At 37.0% G+C, this 24,742-nt stretch overlaps 1 protein-coding gene across 9 annotated transcripts in view; it reads right to left on the bottom strand.

Annotated features, from left to right (window-relative positions):
- RABGAP1L (RAB GTPase activating protein 1 like) overlaps window positions 1-24,742 on the bottom strand; it is a 775,464-nt gene that overhangs the window by 277,507 nt on the left and 473,215 nt on the right. For all 9 annotated transcript variants that reach the window (XM_023728046.1, XM_023728049.1, XM_004372833.3 and 6 more), the window contains 2 exons: window positions 22,256-22,381; window positions 19,686-19,829 (listed from right to left, as the gene is read on the bottom strand). In XM_023728046.1, coding sequence (XP_023583814.1) covers window positions 19,686-19,829; window positions 22,256-22,381 — 270 coding nt within the window. The remainder of the gene's footprint in view (window positions 1-19,685; window positions 19,830-22,255; window positions 22,382-24,742) is intronic.

Below are 24,742 nucleotides of genomic sequence, written 5' to 3'. Positions count from 1 at the left end.
TGATGGCATTAAAGTTCTAGCAGTAGTCTTCTTGCTGTTCCTTCAGCGTTTTCAAAAAGTGTGTGCTTTCATTTGAATCATCAGTAAACTCATAGGAATTTTCTTCTGGATTTGGTCCTCTATCCAAATCATCAACAGCTTCTCCATCTCATGGATTGGCCCTAGCCTCTTCTTTGCTAAAACTGTCGATTTTATGTCAATCACTCCTTTAACTGCCTCCAAAATCCTATGCTTATCCTTAATGATTGTTGAAATGGTAGAATGAGGCAGTCCATTCTCATGTGCTATTTCCCCCACCTTTTTTTCCATTATCATACGTCTTAATGACCTTCATTTTTATAGCCATGTCTACAGCCTTCCTTACTTTCTTTTTTGGATTAGAATTTATGTGGCATGACTTCTTTTGCTAGACATATTCTTGGGGTTATAAGCATTGCAGCCACCACTTGTCTGTCAATTTCTCGTACTGTGTTTGCTTGTCAGTTTGGCTTGCGTGTTGCTGTGATGCTGGAAGCTATGCTACTGGTATTTCAAATACCAGGAGGGTCACCCATGGTGCATAGGTTTCAGTGGAGCTTCCAGACTAAGATAGACTAGGAAGAAGGACTTGGAAGTCTACTTCTGAAAAAAACTGGCCAGTGAAAATCTTATGAACAGAAGCAGAACATTGTCTGATATAGTGCCAGAAGATGAGCCCCTCTGGTTGGAAGGCACTCAAATACGACTGGGGAAGAGCTGCTGCCTCAAAGTAGAGTAGACTTTAATGATGTGGGTGGAGGAAAACTTTAGGAATCTTCATTTGCTGAAGTGGCACAACTCAAAAGGAGAACAAATAGCTGCAAACATCCATTAATAATCAGAACATGAAATGTATGAAGTATGAGTCTAGGATAATTGGAAGGCATCAAAAATGAAATGGATCATATAAAGATCAGTAACCTAGGTGTTAGTGAGCTGAAGTGGACTGGTATTGACCATTTTGAATCAGACAATCATATGGTCTACTATGCCAGGAAAGACAAATTGAAGAGGAATTGTATCGCATTCATCATAAAAAAAAAAAAATTTCAAGATCTATCCTGAAGTACAACACTGTTAGTGATAGGATAATATCCATACATACAAGGAAGGTCAGTTACTATAACTATTATTCAAATTTAGGCACCAACCACTAAGGTTACAGATGAAGAAACTGAAGATTTTTACCAACTTCTGCAGTCTGAAATTGATCAAACACGTAATCAAGATGCATTGATAATTACTGGTGATTGGAATGTGAAAATTAGAAACAAAGAAGAAGGATCAGTAGTTGGAAAAGATGGCCTTGGTGACAGAAATGATGCCGAAGATTGCGTGATAGGATTTTGCAAGACCAATGACTTCTTCACTGCAAATACCTTTTTTAAATAACACAAACGGTGACTATACATGTGGACCTCACCAGGTGGAATACACAGGAATCATATTGACTACATCTGTGGAAACAGACAATGGAGAAGCTCAATATCATCAGGCAGAACAAGGGCAGGGGCTGACTACGGAACAGATCATCTAATGCTTATATGCAAATTAAAGTTGAAGCTGAAGAAAACTAAAGCAAGTTCATGAGAGCTAAAAATACACCCTTGAGTATATCCCACCTGAATTTAGAGATCATCTCAAGAGCAGATTTGATGCACTGAATACTAATGACTGAACACCAGAAGAAAGGTGGGCATGAGGGTTGGATCCTTTCACCATACTTATTCAATGTGGAGGCTGAGCAAATAATCTGAGAAGCTGGACTATATGAAGAATTGGATGAAGATTCATTAACAACCTGAGGTACACAGATGACACAACCGTGCTTGCTGAAAGCAAAGAGGACTTGAAGCACTTACTGATGAAGATCAAAGACTACAGCCTTCAGTATGGATTACACCTCAACATAAAGAAAACAAAAATCCTCACAACCGGACCAATAAGCAACATCATGATGAACAGAGAAAAGACTGAAGCTGTCAAGGGATTCATTTTACTTGGATCCACAATCAACGCCCATGGAAATAGCAATCAAGAAATCAAACGATGCATTGCACGGGGAAAATTTGCTGCAAAAGACCTCTTTCAAGTGTTAAACAGCAAAGATGTCACTTTGAGGACTAAGGTGTGCCTGACCCAAGCCATGGTATTTTCAATTGCCTCATATGCATGTGAAAGCTGCATATAGTTTTTAACAGTAAATCATAACACTGAACATCTGCAAGTGAACATCTGAGAATGATAACACCAGCAAATTATGTGCCGCAACACTGCATGTAGTGCATATTACTAACTATACAATGTACAAAGAAATAGATGGTCGTAAGTGTGGTTTGTTCTAACTCAAATATGTCGTAAGTTGGGAACTTTCTGTATATAATGACAAATGATACCAAGGGTCTCAAAACTGAATAGGATTATTAAATTTTAAAGCTGGGTAAAAGCCATCAGATGAGACAGGACATAATTTTTCCTCCTCTCTCATCTCTTTCCTGGGATATGACACATATCCCCTTTTCGTTTTGGGACTGGGCACGTACTCAACTAGGATAACAGAAGAGGATCCTCTGTAACACAATTCTAAGCAGGGAAACAAGGTAGATTCTTAGGAACAAAATTATGCCAACAGATAGTCATCTTGCCAGAGGAAAACGTCTGATTATCTTATATTATCTTATAGAGAATAAATCCTGTGTGTCAGTGCAAGCTGTTTTCTTTCACTTTCTTTTTCATCCTGGCTGGATCTGAAACATTCTCCAGGATAAAACTAAGTGAAACCAAACAACTGAAACCCAGGTCAAAGAAGAGGGTGGACTCCAAGGCAAAGGAGTAAAAGGAGAGTCTGGGGAGATAAGTACAGGGAGAGGATGCTTCAGAGACAGGTTACCGAGATAACAAGAGAGGGGGGTTGAAAGACTCAGGTGTGACCCTTGAGGAGTAGGTGGGATAGGTAGAATAGTACAGAAGAACCCCACCCTACTCCTTTTCACATCCAAGATGAATTCTGTGCAGAGTAAAACCGGCAACTTGACTTGGAGAAAGGAATTATTCTATACATCCTTCAAGATTCATTAGTATAACTAATTGGCTAACAGTGAGACTTCTTGCTTCTTCAGGCCCTTCTGAGATTAAAAAGGAGATTCTCAGAGAACAGGAAGTATTTGGGAGACTCCAATGTGGTACACTACCAGACATAAACCGAAAGCAATTGCACTGATTTAAAAAAAAATACATACATATATATATATATATATATATATATATATATATATATATATATGAACTAGATTCACACTTCTAGATAGGTGAATAGGCAGGATAATATCTGGCTTCTAAAGGTCTGAATATCTAGCGTGTTGCAAGGTTGACTCATAGTATCTGAATATGTTCAGCACTATTAGCTCCAACCCATAGTTACTTATTTTAATCTGTTTATTTTTTAAGTTGAAAGCTTGTTATTAGATAAAATATGCTTTGATCTATTTAATAGAAAAAAAGGGGGGTACTTAAACTAGAGGTTTTATCAGTACCACTGGATATCTATCTTTCATTCTGTTACAATCAAATATTAATAAATGATCTTCTAAATAGATTTACAGAGTAACAGATTCTGAACACTAAGAATATGCTAATTTTCTCTGTATTAAAGATTTTATGGACAAAATGAACTCTTGCCTATCTGGTGATTAGCAAAACCAAGAGAACTAATCAGAAGTAGTGTGTACCTACTTCATTGAGATGTTAGGAGAACTAGACCATAAACACTAAATGCCTTAAGTAAGAAACAAGTACCAGACTGTGAAGTGGCCCAAACTGCAACCCAATAGGTCAAGAAGCCAGTGGACTATGCAGGAAATTGTTCTATTCAATTATGGAACTTTTTCTGGCATTATTCCTCGGCAAAGAAGAGCAAAATGGGTTATACTAGGACATGGACAACAAGCAAAATGTCAAGTGGACTTCTAAAACATTAGAGCTTCTGAAAGTTCTGGTGGAAAAGCAGGAGACCAGAAGGTCCTATTATGTCTCTTTTTTAACCAATGCAATCAGCAATTCTAGTTCTGGTAGATGGATACTGTGTGTCTAGATATAATTAAGAGGCCTCGGATAAAAGATAAAAAGGCCAAACCACTATTTGGTTAAAAACACCAAACAATGGATGCTGATGGTAAAGTACCTGAAAAGGGCATCTGGAGAAGGAGCATCAGGAAAAGCAATTTAACATGAAGAAACCCTGCTGGACCAAACAGAAGGAGCACCTGGGACATGAAGCCAACAGATTCATGGGCTGAGAGAGCCAAACTGATGTAGAGAATTGATATAACTTCAACTTTAAAATGACAGTAGATAATGGGGAGTTCTTAAAAGAACAAAGACCATCTGACTATTTACTGTGGAGATGAAGAACAAGGATAATCAAACTGCCTATCATGTGAATTAATAAAAACAACAACTATTTCTGAGTTGGCCAACTGATACCAGGGAAGTGAAGGGCAGCAATCTGTTTAGAGAAGGTAAGAACAAGTGGGATAATGCATATAAATTTTTTGTACAGGGTGTGGCCCAGAAATATTCTATAGAAAAGCTAACCAATATTATGTTCTCAAATCTCTGAAATGTCAAAAGGGAACCCAGAAAGGTTATCAGCTTAATCTGGGGATGTATAAAATAGGGTAGCAAAGGCAATTAACTACTCCCCAATACAAGGTCTCATTTTCAGTCTCCTTTCACTGATACTGTATGATAGCATTCCATTCTATAGCACAATCTAAATAATTGAGAAACTGAGGGAATACTGTTACTGATAATCGCAATGGAGGTCTTTAAACAAATACTTGTGAGAAGATGCTTTCATAATCCAATTTCCAGAGAACAGGAAGCATTCAAAGACTTTATATAGCTTGCAGATAATCATCATAATAATTTACATAGGTCAAAGTCACATGATACCTTTACTCAAAACCCTATGTGCAAAGAGTATACCATGAAAATGATTTGGAACACTGCTATACTTCAACCCTGAGGACCATAATTTTTAATATTCTACCCTATGTTATTATTAAGCTCCTCCTTATCTAAATTAACAGCCATGGCTGAATAGCTTGTTTTTGAGATGCATTAGAGTTATACAAATATTATATTTATCAAATGCTTACTTACAGTGTAGTCAGCACCAAGAATTTTAGTCCATGACCTATATGCACACTAGAAATGTTTTATTGTGTCAAAGCCACCAATGATCCTTCTTAGAAAATTTGCCTGTATGTACAGTCCCTGCTGAATGGACTGTCGGTCATGTGACCCCACCCCCAATCCTACCCATTACCACAGCATATGAGAGTTGGAAAACTGACTTAAGGTGATCCATCCCTAGGTAGGCCTGTGACCTATGACTATGTGAACTTATTTTAAAATATGAACAGGACCAATCAGGTTCTCAGGAATTTTATGTAAAAGACACATAGGGAGATTGTCAGGAGCTGTCAGTACTAAAGCTGAAAGGTTATACAGACTTGTAACTGAGATCTTTTAGGCCCTGTGCAAAACAATGCTACAAAGAAGGTCAGAAGAGAAGGGAGAACATCTGATTCATAGAGAGTGATGAAGAGCAGTAAGACAAAAGAGCAGCCAATGCCTTAGAGTTACTTTGGCACCTTTCCTTCCTGAGGCCTATTAGCTCAACTCATCTTTTCCTGGATTCCCTCGATATTTATAATAAACTGCTACTGTACTTGAGCTGCTATGACTACATTTATGTTTCTTAAAGTAAAATATCCTAACTAAAACAGAAGGAATTCCTAAAGATGTTTGTATTTCCTTATTTTTTCTCTTAAAATTCAAGAGCAAAGTTATTTTCAGCCTGTGACTAGAACTTCATAAAAAACTTTTAATTGAAGACAATAAAAGTCATTTTGTTCATTAATTCTGCATTCTTATTTTCCTTCAACAAATATTTCTTGTGTGTTTATCATGTGTCACATTAGATGCTAGGGATACAGCAGTGTACAAAAGAAACATGATTCCTCCTTTTAGAAATTTATAAGCAAGTAAGGGAAATACAGATTTAAAAAGTAATACAAAGTAAATCAATAAATAACCACCAACCACAGGGTACTATCAGAGAGAGCAAAAAGAGGGACATACTAACAATGGGTGATCAGGGCAAGCTTCTTAGAGAAAGTAACATTTAACCTTAGACCTGAACGAGTTAGTCAAGTAAACAGTGAAGAATACCTTCTCAGCAGAAGAGAAAGAATATGCAAAAGTTCTCAAACTGAAAAGATCTACAGTCTCAGAAACTAAAAGAAGGCCAGTGTTGAAGTAAGTAAGAAAAGGGAGGACTCACCCTAGGATACCACTGGGAATAGAAGGAAGGGCTAGATATAGGTCAAGTGAAACAGTGTGAGTTTTATTCAATGGGAGACCACTGAAGGGTTTTCAGCAAGAGGATGACATGATCTGATATGTGTTTTTTAAAAATCTCTCTGGATACTGTGGAAAATAATGGAATAGAAGGGATAGGAGGACAACTGGGAAGACCAATTGGGAGGTTACTGAATAGGAGATGATGCTGGCTTGGAGAGAGATGTAGAAGGCAGGTTCAAGACTGATTTTGGTGGCAGAACTGATAAACCAGTTGTCTCAGTCATCTGGTGCTGCTCTAACAGAAATACCAAAAGTGGATGGATTTAGCAAAGAGAAGTTTATTCTCTCACAGTCCAGTAGGCTACAAGTCCAAATTCAGGGCATCAGCTCCAGGGGAACGCTTCCTCCATTGGCTCTGGAGGAAAGTCCATGTCATCAGTCTTCCTTTGGTCTGGGAGCTTTTCTGCGCAGGAACCTCAGATCCAAAGGATGCTCTCTGCTCCCAGCACCGCTTTCTTGGTGGTATGAGGTTCCTATGTGTCTCTGCTCACTTCTCTCTTTTGTATCTCAAAAGAGATTGCATTAAGACACTGATCTTGTCAACCTCATCAGTATAACCTCATCACAGTGATAGAATTTATAACACATTAGGAGATCACATATAATCTCATCATAGTGATAGAGTTTACAACACATAAGGAAATCACATCCGATAACAATCATACAATACTAGGAATCATGACCTAGCCAAGTTGCTACACACATTTTTTGGGGGGACACAATTCAATCCATGACACCAGTTGAGTACAATATTTTACAAATATGTTCAATTATAAATTTCTCAGAGACACATACATATGTAGTAAAATATAGACCTGCATGGGAATGATAAACACAGAATTTTGTACAATGTTTCCTCTTAGGGAGGCAAAAGGGGATGTGGTCAAGAACACATACATACAGAATTTCTAATCTGAGTGATACTATTTTATCTCTTAACAGAGATGTATTTGCAGAGGAATTCATTGTATGTCTTAATGCTTTTTTATGTTTTAAATATTAGTCATAAATTTAAAAGAATATGTTTAGTTATTATATTCAATCCAGGTATACAGTTTTAACTGCTATGAATTTTTCTGCAACAAAAATACTATCAAGTAACTTTTATTCTAATTTATTAGGGGCTGGAAGATTTTTGTTGGGCAAAAAATCTGTCACCTATAACTTTAAGTCAGTGATATTTAAACTGATCTTGAGAACTACGACACACAACAGTTCAGTTAGTAGATTACTGAACAGTTCCAAGGTACATAAAGTCTTTGAAAGTCTTCAAAGTAATGTGGGTCCCATTTTATTGAAGCAAAATACCATTTCTATTTTAAGAAAAAAAAGCCTTTATTTTAAAGAACTAGGTTTGACATGCTTATATCTCCATTGTTCATCTCTCATAATTATTCCACCCTCTAAATTTCTTATTTAAAGTTACCAATATTGACCTTAAATGTTCCCCAGGGTATCAAAGCCTGTTTCTAGAACAAACTTTGTCAAGAAATTGCAATCCTAGCACTGCCAGAATAAAGTATGTAGCAATAATCTTCCCAGGCACTCCATAACAGTATCATCTGCTTCCAAGGTGCCCCTGAAACAGAAGCTGTAAAACTAGCCATCCTTCACTCTCACCACTACATTAAATGAGAGCATGTAATAAATAAAACTTACCTCCAGCTGATTCATAAGCATAGTCTGTTGCCCCTACATCTGCACTATATCCAGAATTCAATTACATCCCCTACTGCCCCTATCTTGATCTAAGCAGCCATTATCTCCCACCCAGATTATTGCAACTGCCTCCTGACCAGTCTCCTATATTAGCTCCCCAATAATTTTTTCTCCAAAGTGTAACCTCAGTATGTAATCTGTATAAAATATGTGTCAGATCATGTCACTCCTTTACTCAAAATCCTCTTGTGTTGGAGGGGCTGCAGGGAGATCGGTACACTTATGCACTGCTGGTGGGAATGCAAAATGATACAACCATTTTGGAAAATAAGATGGCGCTTCCTCAGAAAGCTAGAAATAGACATACCATTTGATTCAGCAATCCCACTCCTAGGAATATATCCTAGAGAAATAAGAGTCGTCACTTGAATAGACATATGCACACCTATGTTCATGGCAGCATTGTTCACAACAGCAAAACGATGGAAACAACCTAGATGCCCATCAACAGATGAATGGATAAACAAACTATGGTACATACACACAATGGAGTACTATGCAACGAGAAAGAACAACAATGAATCTGTGAAGCATCTCATAACATGAATGAAACTGGAGGACATTATGCAGAGTGAAATAAGTCAATCACGAAAGGACAAATATTGTATGAGACCTCTATTGTAAAAACCCATGAAAAAGTTCACACACAAAATGTAACAATCTTTGTTGGTTACCAGGGATGGGAGGGGTGGGGGGGAAATACTAAATAGGCAATAGATAAGTGGTATCTTGGGTGAAGGGTGAGACAGTACACAATACAGGGGAAACTAGCACAATCTGTACAAGGAAAGGTCATGGAAGCCCCATAGACACATCCAAACTCCCTGAGGGACTGAATTGCTGGGCAGAGGGCTGTGGGGACCATGGTCTCGGGGAACATCTAGCTCAATTGGCATGACACAGCTTATAAAGACAATGCTCTACATTCTACCTTGGTGAGTAGTGTCTGGGGTCTTAAAAGCCTGTGAGCGGCCATCTAAGATACTCCACTGGTCTCATCTCTTCGGAAGCAAGGGAGAATGAAGAGAACAGGATACAAGGAAAAGATTAGTCCGAAGGACTAACTGTCCACAGCTACCAAGGCCTCCACCAGAGTGAGTCCAGTACAGCTAGATGGTGCCCGGCTACCACCACTGACTGCTCTGACCAGGATCACAACAGAGGGTTCTGGACAGAGCTGGAGAAGGATGTAGAGCATAATTCTAACTCACGAAAAAAAAGACCAGATTTACTGGCCTAAAGGAGACTGGAGAAACCTCGAGAATATCGTCCCCAGACACCCTTTTAGCTCAGTGGTGAAGTTACCTCCGAGGTTCACTGTTCAGCCTGGGAGTGGACAGCCCCGTAAAACCAAATGAGACTAACGAGGTACAGGAGTCCAGTGATAAGGGCCAGAGGGCAGAAGAGGACAGGGAAGCTGGTGATAGGGAACCCAAGGTTGAGTAAGGATATTGTTGATGTGTTGTGAGATTGTTAACCATTGTCATAGGGCAACATTTGTAGTAACTGTTAAATGAGAAACTATTTTGCTCTGTAAGCCTTCATCTTAAGTGAGAGTAGCAGCACAACTGGAAGAGCGTAGTCAATGTCACTGAACTGTGCATGTAGAAATTTTTGAAATGGTGTATCTTTGGCTATGTGTATTTTCACCAAAAAAAAAAAAATGTTGAGAAGTTAGAGGGTTAATATGTTGTGGGGTTGTTGACCAATGTCATAAAACAACATGTGTACTACTGTTTCATAAGAAACTATTTGTTCTGTAAGCCTTCACCTGAAGTACAATTAAAAAAAAAAAAATCTTCTCATGGTTTCCCATCTCAGCCCAGTAAACCTACAATAGTCAAAAGGTCCTTTTTTTCCATAGCACTTGTCACTTTCTTATATACTGTACAATTTACTTACTTTATCATTTGTTTGTCTGTCTTTTCTACAAGAATAAAAACTTTATGATGGCATGAGTTTTTATCTGCTTTGTCTTTACTTTTGCACCCCAAACCAGAATAGTGCCAAGCATTTAGGAGGAGTTCAATAAATGTTTGTTAAATAAATAAATGAATATTCCTCTGAAAGTCACAGGAAGCACAGACAATGGTTCTGCCATTTTAACAAATAATTTCTAGAGAGTTCTGTTTCCCTTTGTAATTTCAAAATTAATAAAAACACAAGAAAGGGCTCTAAACAATTGATATAAGAACCATTAAGACCCTTGTCCTGGTGATCGGCTTTTGTAAAGATCACTGCCAAGAAACCCTATGGTAAAGTTCTACTCTGTCACATGGAATGACTATGAGTTGAAATTGACCAGAAGGCACTTAACAACAATAACACAAAGTAGGAAAGAAGTTGGGGCCCAGAAATGGGCTTTTAGAGAGAGATTTTTTTCTGTCCTGATCATTTCTGTTGAAAGTAAAACCTTAAAGCAGCCTACAATTTTTTCTTCCAGTTAGTCAAAGCACTTTCTCTACTCTTGTGGCCAATTACTAATCTTAAAGTTTTCAGAAACATTTATTAATTTAGAAGTCTTAATCTTGTTTATAAAAGGAGCCCTGGTGGCACAATGGTTAAGCACTTGGCTGCTAACCAAAAGGTCAGTGGTTTGAACCCACCAACTGCTCCTTAAGAGAAAAGACCTGGAGACATGCTCCCATGAAGATTAAGAAACAAACAAACAAAAAAAAAACAAACCCATTGCCATCCAGTCGATTCCGATTCATAGTGACCCTGTAGGACGAGGTAGAACTGTCCCATAGGGTTTCCAAGGCTGAAATCTTTACGGAAGGAGACTGCCACATCTTTCTCCTGTGGAAAGGTAGTGGGTTCAAACCACCAACCTTTCAGTTAGCAGCCAAGAGTTTAACCACGGCACAACAGCCTAGGAAACCCTATGGGAGAGTTCTACTCTGTCATATAGGGTCACCATGAGTCGGAATTGACTTGATGGCAAACAACACACAAACACTTCCTTATATCAGCCCAATCTGATGAGTTCTAAATTCAATATACAGGTATCCCTCCCCCCATCCACTTTTTGAAAGTTCACTTTATGTCACTTCATTTTTACGAAAGACCTACATAAGTACCTGTTTTCCCTAACCAAAAGAAATTCTGAAGAGGATTTTTGCTTTTATGAAAAAAAGGCGATAAGCAGAAATAGCGCTCAGCGTTTGATTTGCAGAGAGCCCTTAAAGAGGCATCATGCACCCCGAGCAGCGAGAGGTGTTGCCAAGCTCCTTCCCTGGGAACTACATTCAGCATCTCAGCATCAAGCCGCCATAGCTTTGAACTGTGTCTGTGAGCATCTGTGCTTTATCTCGATTTATTTTGTGCATCTGTTAGCAAGATATGTCCTAATATCTTGATGTATCAGAAAAGGTATCAGTATCAGAAAAGCCTAAGAGAGCTCGTAAGGGTTTTATGTGTTATTTGGTATGATTTGGTAGGTTATTTTTTGCATCTGGAAACACTCAAAAATTTTTCCCATATAAATTAATGGTAACTGCTTCTTTGCTTTACACCATTCTGGCTTACGAAAGGTTTCATAGGAACGCTCTACTTTCAGATAGCAGGGGAAACCTGTATTATTGTTTAGGGGGTGGAGAGAAGACAAAGACTAAGAATGTCACACAATGAATCCACTTTTCAGATAACAGCTTCAGAAAACTGCCTTGAAAGGGAATTATACTTGGTGGTATTTAATCAGGTAACTGTCATTTTTATTTCATCATCCTAAGAAAGGAAAAGTAGGAAATACACTCTAATTTGAAGGGTCAATGATTTCCTTATATTTCATGAAATACCAAGTTACTATATAAAGCTGAATATATTTGATGCTCTAAAATTGAACTATCTGGGAAGAGTCAACTTCAAACAGTAGCTGTCAGTTACCCTGTCAGGGCTAAAAGAAATACTGGAGCTTTCCTTGTGTCTTTTGAAAGAAAGTGGAGGGGAAGAAAAAAAAATCACTTTTAGAGAACTACTTGAATCACTACTGGAAAAGGAAACAGAATTAAGTTTCCATTAAGGTCAATAGCTAAAAAAATTGTTTTTAGCAAAGAAGTATCTTAACTAGGAACAACAACAACAAAAAAGTGGTTAGAAAGCTAATAAAGAACCAACAGCTAGCTAACCGTCTGTTTAGAATCTCTGAGGTCAGCTAGTTAATTGAAGAAATTGAGAAGCAATAAAAGGGCTGTACAGGTAGACAGAGCAGAATGGAGAGTAATTATTAATTGAATACTTACTATGTAGCAAGAACAGTGCTAAGCACTTTATATTCATACTGTCACTTAATCCTTACAATAAACCTGGAAGATAGCTATTGTTAGCCTCATTTTACAGATAAACTAAGACTTAGATAAATCAAGTAACTTGAAAAAGGTGATCCAGGATGAGTTGATTAAAAAGTCCAATATCTTTACTATGATGTTATACTGTCTCTCTGTTGCTTCTTCTCAAATTGAACACTTAGCTGGGTTTTCCCCATGAGGGTAACTTCTCTCATATAAGCATAAGAGTGATCCAGCTCTTATGTCCAGTCTGCTCATCTGTATACAATTACAGAGATCAAGTAAATGACTTTAATCCTCAAACCAGTTTCATTTTGTTCCATATTCATAAGCACTAATCTGATCCAAGACATGCCATCTTAAAAAAAAAAGAAAATGTCCTTGATCACAAGAAAAGCCACTGCTGAGTAAAAACAACTCAAAGGTAATGGTCAAAGGTACTTTGGAAAGCTGTATGCTAAGGCTGCATATATGCACACTTAGTCTCAACAATTCCACTCCTAGGTATATACCCATAGAAGTGTATACATATGTTTGCCAAAAGACAAGTCAAGAACGTTCACAGCAACACTATTCATAATAGCACCATTGGAAACCATCCAAATGCCCATTAAAAATAGAATGGAACAATGGATAAATTGTAGTATATCCATACAGTGGAACAAATAAACTATACCTAGATGCAATGAGGGGTCCCTGGGTGGTACAAACAGTTAAGCACTAGTCTACTAGCTGAAAGGTTGGTGGTTCAAACCCACCCAGAGTCCTCAGAAGATAGGCCTGGCAATCTGCTTCTGAAAGGTCACAGCCTTGAAAACCATAAGAAGCAGCTCTATTCTGCACACATGGGTCACTGTAGAAGTGTTTTGACAGCAACTAACAACAACAACAGATGCAACGACATGGATTAACCTCCCAAACATCAAGCTGAAGGAAAAAAGCTAAACACAAAAGATGTATGAGTTCATCTACATAAAGTTTAAAAGCAGGTAAAACTAATCTATGATGTTGTAAGTTAGTACAGTGATTATCCTTTGAATGGGTAATGACTGAAAAAGGGTGGGGGAGGGGGCCTTCTGGAATGCAGATAATATTCTGTTTTTTTTTTTAACTGGGTGCTGGTTACATTAGTATGTTCACTTTGTGAAATATCAAGTTGTACACTAATGTGTGCACATTTTCCTTTATTCGGTTATACTTCAATAAAAAATTCTTTAAAAAGCAGTGTTCTATTCTTAGTTGGTGAATAGCATAATATTTACACTGTAATTGTTAATACTTTTCTTAGCTTTTTTCTTATCTCTTCACATAGATAGAGGCAGATATAAAACATAGAAGGTTTTGTTCTTTTTAAAAAACTGATTCTCATTTCATCTACTGGCTAAATGACAATCTACAATGAGTTCCATTCATCTCAATATAATAAAATGTATTTTTAAATTCTAGTTTCAAATCCTGTTGCCATCTGTCTTCAACTAAAGAATGGTACTAACCCAAGTCATCATAAATTCATCTTTAAGTAAACATCTTTAATAAAACTTCAAAAACTTGGAGTTTTTCTTAAGAAAAGATTTATACACAGAAAGAAACAATTTTTGATGGTAATGGGGGGGCAGGGAGAGGAAATCACTAACTAGATAGTAGACACATGTTAACTTTGGTGAAGGGAAAGACAACACACAATACGGGAGAAGTCAGTACAACTTGATCAATGCAAAGTCATAGAAGCTTCTTAGACACATCTAAACACCTTGAGGGACTGAGTTACTGGGGCTGAGGGCTGGAGACCATGGTTTCAGGGGACATCTAGGTCAATTGGCATAACATAGTTCATAAAGAAAATGTTCTACATCCTACTTTGGTGAGTAGTGTCTGCGGTCTTAAAAGCTTACAAGCGGCCATCTAAGATACCTCTCTTGGTCCTATCCCATCGGCAGCAAAGGAGAATGAAAAAAACCAAAGACATAAGGAAAATATTAGTCCAAAGGACAAATGGATCACATGACCCACAGCCTCCACCAGCCTGAGACCAGAAGAACTAGAAGCCACCACTGGCCACTCTGACAGGGATCACAACAGAGGGTCCCAGACAGGGTGGGAGAAAAACGTAGAACAAAATTCAAATTCCCAAAAAAAGACCAGACTTACTGGCCTGACAGAGACTGGAGGAACCCCTAAGACTGTGGCTCCTGGTCACCCTGTTAACTCAGAACTGAAGTCACTCCTCAGGTTCACCCTTCAGTGAAAGATTAGATAGGCCTATAAAACAAACAGTAACACAAGTGAGGAACGTGCTTCTTAGTCCAATCACGTATATGAGACCAAATGGGCAACACCTGCCCCAAAGCAAAGCCGAGAAGGCAGGAAGGGACAGGAATAGACATGGGGAACCCATGGTGAAAAGGTGGAGAGTGCTGACACATTGTGGAGACTGCAAGCAATGTCACAAAACAATTTGTGTATAAATTTTTGAATGAGAAACTAATTTACACTGTAAATTTTCACCTAAAGCACAATAAAATTAAAAAACAAAAAACTTGGCCTTTTTGACTCAGGCTGCAATGCCTAAGTCTACTAAAACTCTTCCCCTTTCTGCTGCTAAGTCCTCCTATTCTTAGCCTCAGGATGAATGAAGAAATCCTTAAAAGCATATAGCTTAGGAAAACGTGACATGATGATATGCCTTCTAAGAGTAAAGTCCCAAACTGAATGTCTTTCTTTGTCATTTTGCTATAGTATTTTTGAGCAAATTACTTTGCAGACTAATACATTTATACTTTTTTTTTTGGTCAGAATGGTGAACTCTGAAAAGTCAACAATTTTCCATCTGAGAAGTTCTTAACCTTCCATTTGGAACTAAACATTAATTAATAATCATCAAGATTTGAATTGTTTTCTTAAAAAGAAAGAATATGGCAAAAACAAATAACTGTGGATGATCTATTCAAGTCTGTGTTATCGTTTTCTACTCTTAGAATATTTTATCACATATGAAAGAACAGCTTTTGGTATAAATATTTGATTAACTACAAGAAGGAAAGGGGCAAAGAGAAAACACAGACATGCAGGAAGTGAAAGTTTATTCAAAAATTTCCTTTACAAAATAATCCTTTGACAAAGATGAGTTAGTGGAAAAAATGAATATCCTGAAGCACACTACAATATTGTTTCCAATAAAGTTTATTTTGAAAAGCTACTGTACTTTGTCAAGGGATGTCATCATTTATTTCCTTGGATAACATGATGCTGTGATTACAACCTACTCCCTGTTTTAGAAAGCTGTGTGACTTCCTTAAACAGCTACAGAGTATAGATTTTAGGGTAGGTGTTATGGATTGAATTGTGTCCCCCCAAAATGTGTCAACTTGGCTAGGCCATGATTCCCAGTATTGTGTGGTTGTCCTCCATTTTGTGATCTGATGTAATTATCCTATGTGTTGTAAATCCTAACCTCTATGATGTTAATGAGATAGGTTCAGATGCAGTTATGTTAATGAGGCAGGACACAATCTACAGGATTAGGTTGTATCTTGAGTCAATTTCTTTGAGATATAAAAGAGAGAAGCAAGCAGAGAGGAGAGGAGCCTCATTACCACCAAACAAGAAAAGCCAGGAAGGGAGCACATCCTTTGGACCCAGGGTCCCTGCGCTGAGAAGTTCCTACATCAGGGGAAGAGTGATGACAAGGATCTTCCCCCAGACCGACAGAGAGAGAAAGCCTTCCCCTGGAGCTGGCACCCTTAATCAGGACTTCCAGCCTCCTAAACTGTGAGAGAATAAATTTCTGTTTGTTAAAGTCATCCACTTGTGGTATTTCTGTTATAACAGCACTAGATGACTAAGACAGAAGGGAAAGTAACATCTATGATGCTCTTATTAATTTTAATGAACATTACGATCTTTCAAATGCTATGAGTCACAGTTGACAAGTGATGGGAAGGCTTATAAATTTACCTCTCTTATCCCTGTCATAAATGTTGCTAATCTTCCTAAATTGTCATTAGAAATTCAAGTATCTTTAAGATGAAATTTCCTGAGAAATTGTGAGCCCATGGACAGGGGTCTGATGCCAGGTGTGACACCATGAAGGCAGAGTCAACTTTAGAAAGTCACCATGCCAGTGAACTAAAAGACAGGGCTATCACTCTACCAAAAGTGGTGAGAAATCCCATTTAACTGGTATGATTAAGCATATTAATTGGATTTCCTTTTCTATAATGAACACTATGGAACCAATCTGGGATGAAATTAGATAATCTCTTTCAGCAAAGAAATGTAAAGCAATGATAATTTTTGTAAGCACTATCTATCTCTATCTGTCTATCTATCTATCTATCTAAAGCAAAAACTCTTAAAATGTTATAGCCCTACTCTATTTTTAATGAAATACTGAAGTCAGGTAAGTATGCAAGAATAAGGCCTATGAATATTTAACAGTCTCTGGGTGGCACAAATGGTTAAGCACTCAAGGCAACTAACCAAAAGGCCTGCATTCAAACCCACCCAGAAGAGCCTCAGAAGAAAGGCCTGGCAATCTGCTTCTGAAAGGTCACAGCCATAAAGACTTTGTGGAGCACAGTACTACTCAGACACACATGGGGCTCCATGAGTTGGAACTGACTCGATGGCAACTGATTTTTTAAACTGGTTATGAATGTTTATCAAAACTAACTCTCAGTATTAGCTTGTTTGAAGATTACAGAATTAAAAGACGTGAATTTGGTTTTTACATTGGTATTGCACTAAAATAGGGAAGTCAGAACTGTTTGCCACACTGATTTGAATAATCAGCCAAAGTAGAGTTTCTAGTAAAATACCTAAATTTGCTTTGTGTATATTACGATCACACCATTTTGACTTTGAATAAGGTTTTAGCTCCTAATTCTGCATTCTTCCTTTATGTTAAATTTAGAAAGGCATTTTAGAAATTAATTTCTAAGTAAAACAAATAGAATTAATATTCTACCAATCAGATTCTATACCATTTATATAGTCAGGATTTGGGAGCCAATTCTGTATCCCTGAGCAAGTCAGCCAACTCTTCTTTGTCAAAGTATGCTTACAAGTGTTTAAAAATCTTACACACTTACAAAATGCTCTGCGACCTTCAAGTACTGCCAACTAGAGCCTTTGAAGATCAAAAATCCAGCTATGCTTGCATATAAAATGGTTGTTATAGTAGGTTGAAAATTACACTGTTATGCTTTATACAGCTTAAACATTTTTTTTTTGTTCTTAGAAAGTTACTTTTACACTTAAACTTCAAATTCTTAGGAAGATTAAAATGGTTAGACTTTTCTTTTAAGAAACAGAAATCTTTATGTAAAAAAAAAGTATAATAACACAAAACTATCAAGATTGTTTTAGGTTTATAATCATGTACATAAGCTTATACTTTTGATTACTCCAGGTTTTATTTTAAGACAGCTATATTTTTATGAAGGAGCCCTGATGATGCAACAGTTAAGCACTTAGCTGCTAAATGAAAGGTTGGTGGTCTGAACCCACCCAGCAGCTCTACGGAAGAAAGGCCTGGCAATTTGCCCCCATAGAATACAAGCTAGAAAACATTATAAGGCAGTTCTACTCTGTAACATGGGATTGGTACGATTCAAAAAGTGACTCAATGACAAACATCAACAACATTATTTTTATTTAAATTTATATTCTTGTTAAAAAATATATACTTCTCATCCAGCAACATATCACTTCTAAAAGTGTCAATCATTTTGATGAGCAAGATAAAATGTATCTATGTGTAATATTATGCACTTATTGAAAAGAGTAAAATAAATAAATGTAGCCACCTAAGAAACTAAAAAAGGATAAAATAAACAAATGTACATATCTACAGAATTTTGCAAACAATTTCTGAAAAACTCTACCTGTTGCCATCAGTCAATTCCAACTCATAGCGACCCTAAAGGACAGGGCAGAACTGCCCCATAGTGTTTCCAAGGCTGTAAATCCTTATGGAAGCAGACTGCAACATCTTTCTCCCTTGGAGTGGCTGGTGGGTTCTAAGTGCCAACCTTTTGGTTAGCAGCCAAGCGCATTAACCACTATGCCACCAGGGCTCCTTGAAAAAGTCTACTGTCCAAAAGGATAATTGTATGACATAAAAGCTTTAGCAGATCACTTCTTTCATCATCTGGCAAGAACCTCAAACATCATATACAGAGACATATTTTATGAATTGAAGATTAAATTACTATAAAAATCTTATTTATATTTACTTTCATAGTATAATGCATTAATATTAAAAATAAATGATTCCAAATTCATTTATTTAACTTTAAAGGTCCTATATACAGGTAAGACCCTGACTTACGACGTATTTGAGTTACAACAAACTGCACTTAGGATCGTCTTTTTTCTTTTTTTAAATATCTTACCATTATTTATATGTACTACATATTCCAAAACCAAACCCTTCACCATAGAGTTGATTCTGACTCATAACAACTCTACAGGGCAGAGTAGAACTGCCCCATAGGGTTTCCAAGGAGTGACTGGAGGATTCGAACTGCCTACCTTTTGGTTAGCAGTTGAGCTCATAACCACTGTGCCACCACAGCTACTAATACGACATATCACTAATGCTGAATTTGCTGATGTTATCATTCTCAGATGTTCACTCTCAGATGTTCAATTTTACGATTTACTATTCAAAACACTGCCGTATAGCAGGCTATGGCCTGGTCTACAATGACTTGTGTATTTTTTTATGTATGTATATATTAAAATATATCTGTAAGTTTATATGTAATGTTTTCGACCCCCAAAGACAAATAAAGATAGGATTTATAAAGATACTGATAATAAAAGGCAATAATAATGAAAACTAAAAAAAAAAAAAAGGAAGTATTCAACTTACATCCGAACCGACACACAACGGAATCGTCAGAACAGAAACCCTTCATAAGTTGGGGACTACTTATACTGGTAATACATTATTACACAGTTATAGGCTTATTATGAACTTAATTATTTAAATTTAACCACCTCATTTCACTTTCTAGGAATTACGTACACCTTAATATTTTCATTCCTCACAAATAATAAAAGTGTAATTAACATAGTGCCTACTAAACATTCAAACAGAATTTTTTGGCCAATGAGTACTTACCGCTTAATGTCACAGAAAAAAAGAAAACAAGGAAAACTGTAATCATTTTAAGTAGAAACTGTTTTCTATTTTGGTTTAGGTATGAAAGATGGGGGTCACGCTACCTCGCAAAGCAGTAAGTCAATGATGTGGAAGACCATGCAGAGAGGAAACTTGGCAGTGAAAAGAGTGAGAAACCACTGGGATGCATACATATGAGCTTCCAGGTTCAGATCACAAAAATGGCTGTGCAGGTCCGGTAACTGCTCCTAAAAGTCAGAGTGGAAAATTTAAGGAGAAAAACACTAAAGCCATAACTGTAATTTACACCAACCTTTCTATGATCATTCGTTCACTTTATTCCAGCATTAACTGCATTTTATGTAACTATACCAAAGTGATGACAGGAAATGGGGACTGGGGATATGACAGCTAATTGAAGAAAATAAAGACAGACTCGTTATGAACAAATAACAAAGATCATCCCTTGCTCACTTGACTGTTCTTGTTTCTTAGGAAATGCTCCCTCTGACAGAACGCCTGCAGTCTAATAATATTAGACTTTCGTGACGCCAGGGAGAAGTCAGTCCATTCAGGGTTCAACTCCTAACTAGTTAGCAAAGAAATGTATCTTCTCTTTGGAGGCCATCTAATGTCAACAACGTTTGGGTTCTATGATATCATCTCAGTATATTTTTAGGGTACTTGGAAAAAAACCCAAAACATAACCAAACTTTTAAAAACATATCTTTGCCATATTAAAAATGGCAAAATACAGAAACTGTGCAAGTGTACAATGTGTGAAATTGGATGTCTCCTAAATGCCTTTATGCTAGCTTTATCTTCCCCCCAAGTTAAACAAGCAAATGCTTTTTCAAAAGTATGAAAAGCCAAGTACAAAGTATTAGCATCCCTACTCCCATAACTGAACAACAAAGGCAAATATATGTAAAAGCGCAATTCAGTTCTGTTTTCAGCAACAGACCACCGAAACAAAAAAAACAAAAAACTATTTCTTGCACAAGGTGCTCCCTTTGAAAGATGTCCACCAGTTTCTTTACACAGGGTGTCTAAATGGTTTGTCCAGTTAACAGACAAAAATACGGCTGGGTTTCTTCATAGTATCATACACTTGCTCTTCATTTTTCAGGTACATTCATTTGACTTTTAAAGTTCTTAGGAATATAGACCTTTGAAGACATATGAACTTTTATGAAGGAGTGAATGCCCCAAATATTTATTGGATAGAATTAAATCTTTTAAAAATAGACTATTCCTTTCAAAGTCCATAGTCACTAGATTCTTCTATACAGTTTTTTCCCCCTCAGTGCCCCTCTGTCATTATCCTTACAGCTCATTTGCCATCTCCCACTTCTCATTTCTTCTTCACTTTTAAGGTCTTCTACTCTCATACATTTCCTTCTCCCAATAAAGCTGCTTCTTGACCTTACTACAAACTCTCAGTCCTCGACTCCTTGCTTTTCTAGTCTATTAGTCTCCTACTGGCTTCATGTCCCTCTTTTGATATCCATGGATCTCCTGATGAGCCATGTCAATGAGCTCCCACCAGCATCTTCTACTCCCTCATCCCACTAACTTCCTTCGCTAACTATTTTACCTTTCTCTGATATGGAATCAATTGATACATACATTTCCTTCACCTTTCTCTTGGTTTCTAATGTACTTGCAGATAAAGACATATTAGCTGAATAGACCCATTGTAAATTTAAGATTTCCAACCTGAGCTGGAACTTCAAACTACTCAATAAACCCTATCATCAGCCCTAGTCAATAATTCTGCCCCTGCTCACAATTTTTTTTATTATGTAATATTTGATGCATATAAAAGAATATTTCTCATACATATACATTTACACATACATATACACGTAGATATTATAAACACAACAACAACACTGTTTGAGGTCAGGAAATTATATGGAAAAAACTTTAAAATATGTTCCTATGTTACTGGTATCTTAGGTATTTTTCATTCTCTTATCAACATTTTTCTGTTTTTTCCATGTGTTCTCTACATGTGAACTGAAATATGGTAGTGGTGCTAATTAATACAAAGAAGCTCTTTGTTAGGCCACCACACGTCTGTCAGTTTGACGTACTGTGGTGGCTTGTGTGTTGCTGTGATGCTGGAAGCCATGCCTCCAGTATTTCAAATACCAGCAGGGTCACCCATGGTGGACAGACTTCAGTGGAGCTTCCATGCTAAGACAGACTAGGAAAAAAGACCTGGTAGTCTACTTCTGAAAAAATTGGCCAGTGAAAACCTTATGGACAGTAGCGGAATATCATGCTGGAAGATGAGTCCCTCAGGTTGGAAGGCACTCAAAGTACAACTGAGGTATTTTCAATTTTATTCAATTTCTGTAAATATCATCATTCCTCTACAAACAGTACATGGCAATGTCCTCACTGACATAACACACTACACCCTCCTTCAAAGTGTATTAAAATTGAATATTCAAAATGTGAGATTATTTAACAAAATAGTCAAATTGCTAGATAGATATATTATGATATTAAGACCAATGTAAATATTGGTCAGAAACCAAATCTATTTACATTTTCTATAGTATTCCACTAAACTTCTGAATGCATGATTGCTTATCAACTCTCGTAGGCTTTCTATACAACTTATCAGATCCCTGAGTGATTAAAGTTCATAATTTTTATTTACCTGCATTAGTTTCTCCAACTGATAGAATTTGCAATGAAGATCTTCAAAGTTATTTTTGTAGAGGTCTCGCAAACCATAGTCATACATGATTTTCACCAAAACACAGAATGCTTGTTCCTCTGGCATCTATAGGAGAACATATATACAGAACATGATTGTGTGGTATTTGACCAGAATGTCAGAAAAGTTCTTTCATGCTATTAGTCCTTGGCATAAATAGTTGAAGCCCTCTAGTGAATGAAGCCATCCCTCTGCAGATGAACATAAGCATAATTTGTGTTCAAAGCTTTCAGCCTCCTCACTTGGAGTGAATCTCCCTCTTTTGCTAACTGTAATCATCCTATCAGTATTCATTAGGCCTTCTTAAACAATAGGTAATTCAGATACATGGGTCAAAAATCAAATTAGTATAACAGGATATAAAGGTAAAAGTCTCACTTCTACTCATCCCTATATGCACTAGCCTTGTCGCTGCCCCCCACTCCTTTTGCATAGCCTCATAACTACTCTTAATTTTCAGGGCTTCGAATTGCTTCATTCTGGTTCGAACCCCTGCTGAGAATTTGAATTTCTAACAAGTTCCCAGGAAGTTCTACATAAGAATCAATCGCCTGGGGATTTTGTTAAAATGTAGATTTTATTCAGTATAGCCAGGGTGGAAATGCAAATTCTCAGCAGGGAATTTGTTAGAAATGCAAATTTTCAGCAAGGATTTGAACCAGAATGAACTGGTTCAAAGTTCTGATAATTTTTCATGTGTCTTGCCAGTGTTAAATGCAAATAAATGAAATTACATTTATTATTTTATTTTTCCCCTTTCCTACATAAAAGATAGTATCCCATATACATTGTTATACATCTTGTTTTTTTCTTTCTTAACCATATAAGTTGGAAATGCTTTCAACTCAGTACACAGTTTCTCTTTATTATTATTTTTTTAAACAGCTAAACAGTATTCTATTATGTGGATGTACCACAGCCCGCCAGTTTCCTATTAATGGCTACTTGGGTTGTTCCTAATTCATCACCAATAGCTGCAATAAACAACCTTACATATGTATCATTTTGCAGCTATGCAGGGGTAGAGGTAGGACAAGTTCCCAAGAGAGAGATTGCTGTGTCAAAGGCTAAATGCATTTTTAATTTTGATAGTGTCATACTGTCCTCCTAGAGTTTTCTTGCTATTGTTACTTTTCTTTCTATTTAAAAAAAAAAAAAAAAGTTTTCAGGACAGAGTCTCATGAGCTCCTACTATTAAGATTTAAGTGATCAATAAAATCTAATGTATCGACCTTCTTAGAGGTGTTTTCATCTGAACAAGGAATGAAGCCTGAAGTCAAAGGAACAAATCTCTAAATTGTGGATTCAATAAGCTGAAATAATTTGAAGAGAAGGACATATTCAATACCCTAGGTATCATACCAAGCAGACTGAAAAGCTCTTGTCCTTACTCAATGTCCCAGGATGTACCTATTAAGCAAAAATCTACTTTAAATGCCACTTCTCTGAAAGTCTGAACTTGGTTGATTTTAGAATTTGATACCTTTGTTAAACTAACTTCATGCCTGAATAACTGAATCAAATAGAGTTCTATTTACCTACTTAGAAATACAATTGTTTTCAGTTCCTACATAAATTGGCCACTTCTATTTTCTACTTATAAGCCATGAAATACCTAAATTAGTTAAATAAAATCTCCTAAAGTTAAATAAGTATACTTAACCGTTGTAATTTTGTTCTCTAAATATTTGCTTATTTCTTTTTTTTTTTTAATCAGTGAGCTTTTTCAAAGTCTTTGGTATTGACCCCAGCTGTTCAAGTTAGCAAACATTTTCCAGCTTCCATTCAGTTATTTAGAATATAAGTATACTGTGTTCATTACTCCTTTAGCAACTATATTATTGAAGTCTCAGGTGACATTTATTTGCACAGTACTTCTCTTACCACCAAACTCTAACCCTCTTCATCTCCCCTCCCCACAGATCTCTACTCAAATGGTGCACAAAAGAACTGCGTGTGAGATAACTTGTAACCAGCCCTAGAGAAACTCACTCACTTAGAGCCTCTCTCTTTCTGAGTGAATGGTGAGTAGCTGAATATTTTATCATCTGATATTTTATTAAGGGAATAAAGCTTTATTTCCTTAAGTGTGGTAAAATCTTTAAAGGTTCACATGCTTTTTGGCATCTATACATCCAGTTACTGAGCAGTGCTAGGCACTGGGACAACGGAGTGGGGCCTGCCCAAAGGAGTTCCCCGTCAACCAGGGGAGCGGACTAGTAAACAGGTATCTCTACTTCAGCTTGTCGAGGACAGAGAAGTCCTGGGATAGAGGAGGTGGATGTGAGGAGGCAGACATAACTACAGTTAGGGTACAAGTAGAGGAATGGCCAGAGACAAGGCTAAAGAGATGGGTACAAGCCAGATCAAGATAAATTACCAAGGATAATGACAAATGGGCACAGATTTCTGCTTTGTTTAGGTGTA

Source organism: Trichechus manatus, unplaced genomic scaffold, assembly GCF_000243295.1.
Source record: "Trichechus manatus latirostris isolate Lorelei unplaced genomic scaffold, TriManLat1.0 scaffold00021, whole genome shotgun sequence".
In the NCBI taxonomy this organism is placed as follows: Eukaryota; Metazoa; Chordata; class Mammalia; order Sirenia; family Trichechidae; genus Trichechus; species Trichechus manatus.
The sequence above is the reverse complement of the archived record's forward strand: the minus strand, read 5'-3'. Positions and strand labels throughout refer to the sequence as shown.